Source organism: Salvelinus sp. IW2-2015, linkage group LG6.2 (genome assembly GCF_002910315.2).
Source record: "Salvelinus sp. IW2-2015 linkage group LG6.2, ASM291031v2, whole genome shotgun sequence".
In the NCBI taxonomy this organism is placed as follows: domain Eukaryota; kingdom Metazoa; phylum Chordata; class Actinopteri; order Salmoniformes; family Salmonidae; genus Salvelinus; species Salvelinus sp. IW2-2015.
This window is the reverse complement of record NC_036846.1, coordinates 44179-56198: the sequence shown is the minus strand read 5'-3', so window position 1 is coordinate 56198 and position 12020 is coordinate 44179. Positions and strand designations below refer to the sequence as shown.

Here is a 12020-nt window from a genome sequence, read left to right as displayed (position 1 = left end):
AAGAGAGAGATGCATCTCACAGCAAGAAGCTGGCAAATCTGGTGAAGTTCATGAGTGTAGAGATGCACTGCAGTACTTAAATGCATGCTGGTGGCACACCAGTACTGACTGTTCATTTTGATTGTTGACCCCCTTTGTCGGAGACACATTATTCCTTTCTGTTAGTCACATGTCTGTGAAACTTGTTCAGTTTATGTCTCAGTTGTTGAAATTTGTTATGTTCATACAAATATTTACACATGTCAAAATAAATGCAGTTGACAGTGAGAGGACGTTTCTTTTTTTACTGAGTTTATTTATATGTACATATTCTTATTCCATCCCTTTAMATTTGTGTGTATTAGGTAGTTGTTGTGGAATTGTTAGATTACTTGTTAGATATTACTGCACTGTCGGAACTAGAAGCACAAGCATTTCGCTACACTCGCATTAACATCTGCTAACCATGTGTATGTGACCAATAATATTTGATTTGATTTGTACAATAACCTTTTTTCCCCTGGATTAATTCAGTATTCTGWCAGGAGTAACCTAAGTCAATATCCCAGTTTGCCCTTTTCAAGACAACTTGGAACTCGMAAAATTCGCACATTTCCTACTTGTAAACTCAATGTAGAAAGATGAGCTCCGAGTATCCCACTTGGAAAGTATCAGAATCAACCAATGGGAAGCTCTGCGCAAAAAACGTACCCACATTTTTACTCAGAGGATRAGAGTTTCCGAGTTGTCTTGAAAGCACCATATTGGTCAACTTGTTCATGCTTTAGGTTTGATTCTATTGATGATAATGTATATATACCCTCCAAATTGAAGTGAAAATGTTTTATGTTAATCTATTTTGTGGTTTGAATTATTTTGATTTGAGTATGTGCTTTGAGCTGTGATGTCTATGTTGTGATTTATTTKGATTTTTTACATATGCCTACACGCTGCATGTTTGAGGTTAAAATGAGTTAGTAGCCTAATTTGTCCTGTTTGAGTGCAGGACTATTTGGAAAGGTGTTACAAAATATTAATACGGTATGAAGAGAGCGACTAAGACAGAGTGATGAGAGAAGCGTTGTGCAGAGGCATGTGTATGTCGCTGTCCATGGTGCTGAAAMTWAAAWWTTTAAGACCTTTAGGGTTTACTTTTCATCGCCTTTTGACTGTCATTACTTTCATTCATTGCCATACTCTCTGTTTTTGTATATTGCATCGATGAGATTGTGTTAACTAAAATACCGGCACCTCAAATATGATACCTGCAATGTAGACCTATACCTTTTTGGATATGTGTTCACTTTGGAACGTATTTCTTTCAGTCTATATCTTAACTCGTGAAAATAGTCTGATATGGATTTTAATGCCTGGTAAATCCATTTGAACTCAATCACTTTTTGACGTCACCCGTTTTGATTTGAARYAAACCTTCCATACATATTTGCCTGTTMTAGAAGTGTTCAGTAAGTGACTTTTTGGACCGGAATTCCCAAATATTCAAGAGATAAATGTGCTCAAAGTTGACCGATGTTGCATATCCCACCATACCATGAGACATCCATGTCTTCATCCCTGGAAAAGATCACCAAATGGTTTAGATTGATATCATATAAAAGCTTACGAACAGGGTTGTTAAACTATATTGGGGGGGGAGTAAAATAAAATATATATATTTTTTAACCTTTAACATTAATTATCTAAAAAAAGCGTAAACTCTAACATTAATTATCTAAAAAAAGCGTAAACTCAGAGTTTTTTCATGTTCACTTTTGTTGTATCTTATACCCTTTTTTGAATACAGTGTGGGTGTCATGTTTTGGCTGATAAATGTACAAAAAATTGCAATAACATTTACATTTCAACCTTGAAATAGAACCACAAAGATGGTTGGAGGTCCACACATCAGAGAATGTTGACTTGAATGGGAATATCCGTTGTTTTAAATTATACTGTCAATCCTCAATATACTGTAAACCTATTGATATCATAGAAATATAGATCATYGAATAGACATGACCATTCAAGTTGACATTCGACAGTGGTCTGTCTACAAGATACGTTACTGTGGTCTGACGGGATAGGTCCATTCTATTAAATGTATTTCTATGATTGAAATGACACCCACCCAGTATTCAAGAGCATGTTGTATCTCAACCGATAGCGGGCASAGCGCAAAATAGGGTCTGAGCTACAACATATGCAAATATTTCAAAAAAATTACAGATGACACATTGTTAYATACTTGACGTTAAAGGTTGATATCTAACAATATATAACATGTAAAGGCTATCCAAAACAAATACTATGGGTTATATTCTAGTCACTCAAAAAGGCTATTTTACATGGGAATCAGAWTGGTTGTTCATGACCTTTTAAAAAATATATATTTTTAGAAATAATAACATGTTTTTGACAACACTGTTTGTAAGCTTTTAAATGATATCCAACTCAACCGTTTATATCTTCCAGTMATGAACACATGGATGTGATGTCCAATGGTATGCGACATGAGTAAACGTTGAGCASCTTTATCTCCTGGATGTTTTGGCATTCAGGTCCAAAAAGTAACTTTCTGACCAACTTTTCCATGGGCAAACTTGAACAGAAAGTTTTGTTTAAGGGATGCTGTCAAAAAYGGGATTGAACTCGAATGGATTTACCCTTCCGTAATTTATGTGTTGGGCGTTTTACTGCCGTTTACTGATTTTCTATATATTTGGCTTAGAGGTAGGCAAATAATAATAAATTGTTTCCCCCCAATAATTACAGTAGTCTACCTATTCAATCATGCAGCCTACTTATATAGGCTACAGATTCCTATGAMGACTTTTCGTGAAATATACTGTAGATTTAGAAGAATGTTTGTTATCATATGTKATTTCTTAATAGTACTCACTGTGTCGCTATTCACCAGCTGTGTTTTTATAGTCCCAGTTCTCCACCCACTTRGTTCTGTTTCCAGGCCAGTGTGCTCTGGTGCCATTTAGCCGAGGAAAAGATTAGGAAACGGTCAGATTTCTGCCACTTTCGTTGGATATTATTTCAATCAGACTCCATAMTTTTGTGGAACACTATTTCTTTACATTCCAGTATCTAATGATATGCTAGTTTGCAGTTTATAGTGCAAGGATGGGTCACAAAGGAATATCGGTGACAGGCCTGGTCTGCGGCTTTGCATTCTTTCTCCTAACACTGCACTCCGCCTTTGGAGACGTGAGCTATTCTTTTCCGGAGGAGATGAAACGCAGATCTGTTATTGGAAATATAGCCAAAGATCTCGGTTTGGAAGCCAGCAGACTGTCCGCTCGTAAGGCCCGAATTGATACGGAGGGGAACGATGAACGTTATTGTGATATTAATCAGAGTACCGGGGATTTGATTGTTGCGGAAAGGATTGACAGAGAGGAGCTATGTGGAGATAAGGTTTCGTGTATGCTTACATTCGAGTTGGTTCTGGAAGGTCCGTTGGAATTGCATCGTGTATCACTACTGATTGAGGATGTSAATGATAATTCACCCATTTTCCCGAAGGACACAATCAAATTGGAAATTAGTGAGTTGGCAYTCAAAGGGGCTCGCTATCGTGTTAACGAGGCACATGACGCAGACATGGGACAGAACGCAGTGCAAAGGTATACATTACAAAGTAATGAACATTTTGTGCTGTCTGTTCACGATTACACAGATGGAAGAAAGAACGTAGAGTTGGTTTTAGATAAAGAACTAGATCGTGAAGAAAAACAGGACATGAGTTTACTGCTAACAGCAGTAGACGGTGGCACTCCGCAGAGATCAGGTACTGTAGTCATACACGTCACTGTACTGGATGCTAACGATAATGCCCCAGTGTTTAGCCAGGCCGTCTATAAAGCCAGTCTGCCTGAAAACTCTCCTTTAGGTACTGTAGTGGTTACAGTAAGTGCTACAGATGCAGATGAGGGAGTGAATGGGGAAGTGACGTATGAATTCAGTCGCATATCTGACAAAGCAATAAAGGTATTTTCTTTGGGCCACAATACTGGAGAAATTAAGGTGATAGGTCCTATAGATTTCGAAGGCGACCCAAAATATGAAATGCGCATAGAGGGTAAAGATGGCTATGGCCTTTCATCTGATTCAAAAGTAATTATTGATATCACGGATGTAAATGACAACGCACCTGTTATATATCTGAAATCTCTGAGTAACCCCATACCTGAGAACGCGTCACCTGGCACAGAGGTGGGCATCATTAACGTGCAGGATAGAGACTCTGAGAATAACCGACAGGTCCYKTGCTCCATTCAGCAAAACGTTCCTTTTAAGCTGGTGCCATCCATCAAAAACTACTATTCTCTGGTGACCACGGGCGAACTGGACCGTGAACTAGTGTCTGATTACAACATTACAATCATTGCCACCGACGAGGGCTCTCCGCCTCTGTCCTCCTCTAAAAGTMTTCAMTTATCTGTAGCTGACGTGAACGACAACCCACCTGTGTTTGAGGAACAGTCCTATAGCGCCCACGTGACTGAAAATAACKAACCWGYRTCKTCKMTGTGTTCCGTTACTGCWKGAGARCCAGACTGGAGACAGAATGGRACAGTMATTTARTCRKTRTTACCRGGRGAMYTGAACGGTGTCCCGGTGTCCTCGTTCTTATCCGTTAACGGAGACACTGGGGTGATCCACGCTGTGAGGTCGTTTGATTATGAACAGTTCAGGAGCTTTAAAGTCCACGTTGTGGCCAGGGACAACGGTTCTCCTCCGCTCAGCAGCAACGTCACCGTCAGTGTGTTCATAACGGATGTGAATGACAACTCTCCTCAGATACTGTACCCTGCCCCTGAGGGGAACTCTTTCATGACCGAGCTGGTCCTCAAAGCTGCGCACGGGGGCTCTCTGGTTTCCAAGGTGATAGCGGTGGACGCGGACTCCGGCCAGAACGCCTGGCTGTCCTATCATATAGTCAAATCCACTGATCCGGGACTTTTCACTATTGGTCTCCACAGCGGAGAAATCAGGACACAGCGGGACATTTCTGAATCTGACAGCATGAAACAGAACCTTATTGTTTCAGTTAAAGATAACGGACAGCCCTCTCTCTCTGCGACCTGTGCCATGTATTTAGTGATTTCTGATAACTTGGCTGAAGTGCCAGAACTGAAAGATATATCTTATGATGAGAGCAATTCKAAACTCACCTCTTATCTGATCATCGCGCTGGTGTCCGTCTCCACCTTTTTCCTCACCTTCATTGTTGTCATCCTGGCCGTGAGTTTTTGCCGCAGGAGAAAGCCCAGACTGTTGTTTGATGGAGCGGTCGCCATCCCAAGTGCMTATCTCCCTCCAAACTACGCAGATGTYGATGGCGCMGGAACTCTCCGCAGCACWTACAATTATGACGCCTACCTGACGACGGGTTCGCGCTCCAGTGACTTCAAGTTCGTCAGATCCTACAATGACAACACGCTGGCCACCGACCAGACTCTGAGAAAAACTCCCACTGACTTTGCTGAAGCGTTTGATGACTCTGWTGGGTCCCCAGAGGTAGGCAAATAATAATAAATTACATTTGTTTTTAGGCCTACATATGATAGAATAAAGGCTATACTTCTCTTAGAATTTCAGCTAAAATGCTTTGTACAATCACTTTTCCCCTGAAACCACGAATTTACTCATTCCCTACTAGGTATCGATTATACTTGCTCCAGGTTTAATACAATTTGTGATGTTTCAGATAATTATTTCCTCCCCGTGCAATATAAATGATAACCMACATCTTGATTTGTTATTATATGTGTGTTTAAAAAAAAAACTTCTGATGGGGTAGGCCTATGTTTGTGATTGATACACTACATGACCAAAAGTATGTGGACACCTGCTCGTCGAATATCTCGTTCCAAAATCATGGGCATTAATAAGGAGTTGGTCCCCCCTTTGCTGGAATAACAGCCTCCACTCTTCTGGGAAGGCTTTTCACTKGATGTTGTAACATTGCTGCGGGGAATTGCTTCCATTCAGCCACAAGAGCATTAGTGAGGTCAGACACTGACTGATGTTGGGCGATTGGGCCTGGCTCGCAGTCGGCATTCCAATTCATCCCAAAAGTGTTTGATGGTGTTGAGGGCAGGGCTCTTTGCAGGCCAATCAAGTTCTTCCACACCGATCTCGACAAACCATTTCTGTATGGACCTCGCTTTGTGCACAGGGGCATTGTCATTCTGAAACAGGAAAGGGCCTTCCCCAAACTGTTGCCACAAAGTTGGAAGGACAGAATTGTCTAGAATGTCATTGTATGCTGTAGCATTAAGATTTCCCTTCACTGGAACTAAGGGGCCTAGCCTGCACCATGAAAAACAGCCCCAAACCATTATTCCTCCTCCACCAAACTTTACAGTTGGCACTATGCATTCAGGCAGGTTGCGTTCTCCTGGCATCCGCCAAACCCAGATTCAACCGTCTGACTGCCAGATGGTGAAGCGTGATTCATCACTCCAGAGAACGCGTTTCCACAGCTCCAGAGTCCAATGMCGGTGAGCTTCACACCACCCCAGCCGACGCTTGGCATTCTGCATGGTGATCTTAGGCTGTTCGGACATGGAAGCACATTTAATGAAGCTCCCAACGAAAAAAGTTATTATGCTGACGTTGCTACCAGAGGCAATTTTGAACTCTGTGGTGAGTGTTGCAACCGAGGACAGACGGTTGTTACACGTAATGCGCTTTAGCACTTGGTGGTCCCGTTCTGTGGGTTTGTGTGCCCGACCACTTTGCGGCTGAGCCGTTGTTGCTCCTAGYTGTACATAACAGCACTTACAGTGGACCAGAGCAGCTGTAGCATGGCAGAAGTTTGATGAACTGATGAACTGACTTGTTGGAAAGGAGGCATCCTATGATTGTGCCATGTTGAAAGTCACTAAGCTATTCAGTAAGGCCAATATACTGCCAATGTTTGTCTTTGGAAATTGCATGTCTGTGTGCTCGATTTTATACACCTGTCGGCAACGGGTGTGGCTGAATAAGCCGAATCCACTAATTTAAAGCGGTGTCCACATACTTTTGTATATACAGTATATTGTATATTCGGGTGATATTTCACTCATGCTTCACAGATTTGAGTTTACAGAAAATGAGTTGATAATTGAAATTGGTACTTTTTTAGTGAATGTTTGTTTGGAAAGAGTTTACAAAAGATAATTGCTGTGTGTGGCAAGCTTCTGTAGAATTATGAGAGAAACAGTGTGCGAGTTTCTGAAGGCCTCTCGTTGTTTCTGTCCATGGTGCTGAAATGTGGAAAATGTCTATAAGCCAGTAGGGATCCTTCATCATTGATTGACTGTCGTGTCAACGCTTTCCTTTCATGCCATCTTCTCTGTTTTTGTAGATGACATTGGGTGTGTTGGTTGTGATAATACATCTTATTTGCATTGCACCTTATATTTCAGATGTGTGGGCCTAAACTACTCTTTTGTAATTAATGTCTGTTTCACCTGAGTATGCYGGCTGTCTACATGCGATGATTTATATGTTGTGGTTATACATAGTGGCATTTCCTATCCGTCTATTTGGTTATGCTTATTCCGATAAACGCAGGGTCAAAGTTATTCCCAATAGCTATAAAGCAGACTATAGGCATTATTCACGTTTTCTAAATCATTTTGAAAAAGAGTTGCTGTGTGTAATTTTTAAAGGTATACTCAGTGTCGCTGTTCACCAGCTGTGTTTTTATAGATCCAGTTCTCCACCCACTGGTTTTGTCGTAAAGCTCGGGTGCCGTTGAGCTAACGTGTCGTAACACTCAGCAWATGTCTTCGTCCATTTTATCGTACGCGATCCGACAACCTAATTGGTGCAGTTTGTCTCGCGAATATGTGTCATGTTCACATGTGTTGGCTACATGTTTGTTGTTGAAGTGACATTATAGACTTTTACAACAACTTGTTGACAACCTTAATGGTCGAACTACTTTGACATTCTCTTAGGACACAGTAAACAGAGGACGTGACCTATCAGTAACATGCAAACACGATGGACATTTCTAATGCAACGTATTTTGTAGATCAATTCACATCATCAGATATTATATAATGTAATTATTATCTAGGTCTCTGGGTGACGCTATTTTATCGCGTTGGATTGGAATATGGCTTAATACAATCCAATGCTCTCCCTCCCCATCCGTGTTATTGTTGCAGGAATTGTGTGTGTGTGTGTGTGTGTGTGTGTGAGTGAGAGAGAGCAAGAGAGCGAGAACTTTGGTAGCCCAGTCATAGTGAGAGTAAGTGCGCGCGGTTGAGGCGGGAGGAGAGAAATCCAAACTGACACGAGCAGGCTCCAGAGTAGGACATGCTCTAGTCGGCTCGAGACGAGTATAAGAGGGTCACTGCGTCGCTTTGATGCTATATTTATTTTCAACCAAACGATATATTTTATAACTAATCTTTGTCGTGTTTAAACATGGTTTTACTACTAATAAATCGTATTATCAACAAGGGATTTACCATAGAGCAACTGTGCGTAAAACGGAGMAGCTGGCTGCGATTTTGGGGGATTGTGCTTCTCTTCGGCGCGTCGTTTGGAGATGTGCGCTACTCCGTACCAGAGGAGATGGAGCGCGGCTCGGTCATTGGGAACCTGGCTCTGGATCTGGGGCTGGAATTAGTTGAGATTGGTGCACGTCGAGCCCGCATCGTGGCGGAGGGCACTCGGCAGCTTTGTGAGCTTGACTATGGTTCGGGCTCTCTGTTGGTCAGCCAGAGGATAGATAGAGAGGAGTTGTGCGTGCAGGCAGCTGTCTGCGTCCTACAGTATCAGCTGCTGCTGGAGGATCCSCTCAAAGTGTACGGTCTTGTTTTGGACATTCAGGATATGAATGACAATAGCCCTGCTTTTGCTACTGGGAAAATTGATCTGGACCTGGTCGAGTCGACGGTGCTGGGGAGACGCTTCCCTCTGGAGAGTGCGCATGACCCTGATTTGGSCACCAACTCGGTTRGTGATTATAAACTGAGTCACAATGATCATTTTGCCTTAGAAATGAACACTCAAGTGAATGGAATAGCATACCCAGAGCTGGTTCTGAAAAAAGCTTTGGACCGGGAGACCCAGGCAGAATACACTCTGACCATCAGTGGGGTTGACGGGGGTAATCCTGCCAGGTCAGGTACCGCGTCTGTTCACATCCATGTTCTGGATGCCAATGACAACGTCCCCGTTTTCAGCCAGAGGACATACAAAGCCTCTCTGATCGAGAATTGTGCCATGGGCGTTTTGGTGGCGACGCTGAACGCCACTGATTTAGATGKCGGTGRATATGGGGAGGTAACCTACTATTTCAGTCACGTGTCTGACAAAACTAGAGGCATCGTTGAAATTGACCCTGTGAGTGGGGAGGTGAGGGTGGCGGGTCAAGTGGACTATGAGGAGGCGAGTGCGCACGAACTTGACGTCCAGGCTAAAGATGGCGGGGGTCAGGCATCACACTGTAAACTCATCATTGAAGTGATTGATGTGAACGACAATGAACCAGTTATTGCCGTGAAAACAGCCTCGGCTAGCGTTTCTGAGGATTCTAAACCCGGTACCATGGTTGCTCTGCTAAACGTGTATGACCTGGACACTGGAAACAGTGGTCGGGTCAAGTGTGCCATCTCAAACGACATACCTTTCAAGTTGATATCAGAGGTTAAGAACTACTATATGTTAGTGACTGATGGTGTATTAGATAGAGAGATGAACCCACACTATAACATCACGGTGACGGCTATTGACTCTGGTTCTCCCGAACTGTTCAGTAGAAACGTGATATCCATCACAGTGGGTGACGTGAATGACAACCCCCCTACATTTACGCAGAGCGAGTACACCGCCAAAGTTTGGGAAAACCAACACAGAGGCACGTTAGTGATAAGGGTGAGAGCCGAGGACCTAGACGCAGGACCCAATGCTAAAATACTGTACTCTTTATCAGAAGGCATGAACCCYGAAACATTCTCTTCCCTCTCCCTTAACGCGGAGACCGGAGAGCTCTTCACCTCGCGCCCCTTTGATTATGAGCAGGCCAGTCACTATCAGGTAGGAGTGACAGCTCAAGACGGTGGTGACCCTCCTCTTTCCGGTACTTGCACTGTGAGGGTGTTCGTCGGTGACCATAATGACAACACGCCAGTTGTTCTGTATCCTGTCCAATCATCTGGCTTCATCGCTGAGGACCTGGTGCCACTGGAGGCACCTAAAGGTTACCTGGTTACCAAAGTGCTTGCTGTAGATGCTGACTCTGGCAATAACGCGTGGCTCTCCTACCACGTGGTCAAAGCGTCTCAGCCCAACCTCTTCACTGTTGGCCTGCACAGCGGGGAAATCAGGACTGTGAGGCCATTTGTAGAGCAGGACGAGCCTAAACAAACTCTTGTGATCACGGTAAGGGACAACGGGCCTCAGTCTCTCTCAGCCACTGCCACAGTCAATGTAGTCATTGGCGATGACGTGCCTGTTTTAAACGAGCTTTTTGAGAACACGGACGATGACTCACAGGCGAGCTATAACTTGACGCTTRATTTGAAAATCGCCCTGGCGACCGTGTCTTCTCTCCTCCTTGTTCTGATCAGTGCGGTCGTGTACTTCAAGACGTGTCGACGCGGGTTTGTATACCGCGCATCTAGCCTCCCAGTCTTCCCCGCAGCCTACGGCCCCCCGAGATACGCTGACGTCAGCCGGTGTGGAAGTGTCCTGAAAGATGACCGATACGACTCCTTTCTGACCACTGGCTCGTGGAAAGGTGACTTCCGTTTCGGGTCCTCCATAGACACTGACCCGTTGAGGAAAAGCAGCGTGGCCTATCAAAAAGGCACACTCAGACGCACAAGTCTCAAGGTGAGCCTATGGGAATGGGTCTCTGATGACGTAGTTCATTAAGTGTCAGCTATGGCAAAGCATCGCATCGGTTGAATGCGTTCAGTTGTGCAACTAACTGGGTATCCCCTTTCCCTTATCTCTTATCTGAACCAAGCTCTGCTCATCTACCAGTAACTGTGTGGCTCAGTTGGTAGAGCATGGTGCTTGCATCTCCCAGGGATGTGGGTTCGATTCCCATGGGGGACCAGTATGCAAATGTATACACTTAGTCATTCTGGATAAGGCATCTGGTAAATGACTAAGAGTGTCATCATCTCTTATGTAGGCTATCATTCTACTGCCTGCTGTCCTTTCTGTGTACTCTGTTTCTCTGTGTGTGGTTGTCTATCAGGCTGATCTCTTGTTAGTTGGTTTGTTTTGGAGCTAAAACCAGTTTGCAAGCTGCTATTTCTTTTATCTTCTTTTATCTTATATATCACGTAGTTATGTCACACCTACCAGTGTTATGTACACTACAGTGGTTATGTACACCTACAGTGGTTATGTTACACTGCAGTGGTTATGTCACACCTACAGTGGTTATGTCCACTACAGTGGTTATGTACACTACAGTGGTATTGTACACCTACAGTGGTTATGTCACACCTCATGGTTATGTCACACCTGCAGTGGTTATGTACACCTACAGTGGTTTGTCAACTAAGTGGTTATGTCACACCTACAGTGGTTATGTCACACCTACATGGTTATGTCACACCTGGTGTTATGTCACACCTGCGCGGTTTGTAACCTGCAGCGTTATGTCACACCTACAGTGGTTATGTCACACTACAGCGTTTATGTCACACCTACGGCGGTTATGTCACACTACAGTGGTTATGTCACACTACAGCGGTTATGTCACACCTACAGCAGTTATGTCACACCTACAGTGGTATGTCACACTCAGTGGTTATGTCACACTACAGTGGTTATTCACACTACAGCGGTTATGTCACACTACAGCGTTTGTACACCTACAGTGGTTATGTCACACCTACAGTGGTTATGTCACACCTACAGTGGTTATGTCACACCTACAGCGGTTATGTACACCTACAGCGGTATGTCACACCTACAGTGGTTATGTCACACCTACAGTGGTTATGTCACACCTACAGCGGTTATGTCACACCTACAGCGGTTATGTCACACCTACAGCG

At 43.6% G+C, this 12020-nt stretch overlaps 2 protein-coding genes across 2 annotated transcripts; both read left to right on the top strand.

Moving 5' to 3' along the window:
* The first annotated feature begins 2961 nt into the window (after positions 1-2961).
* Positions 2962-5523, top strand: LOC111965450 (protocadherin gamma-A11-like). The gene is given in 1 exon segment (XM_024147153.2): positions 2962-5523. A coding segment is annotated over 1 exon segment (2412 nt). The 5' UTR covers positions 2962-3111.
* Positions 5524-8421: 2898 nt separating this feature from the next.
* LOC111965449 (protocadherin beta-16) lies at positions 8422-10878 on the top strand. Its single transcript, XM_023989639.1, has one exon. It carries the CDS (start codon positions 8422-8424, stop codon positions 10876-10878), a length of 2457 nt encoding a protein of 818 aa, XP_023845407.1.
* Positions 10879-12020: the final 1142 nt, after the last annotated feature.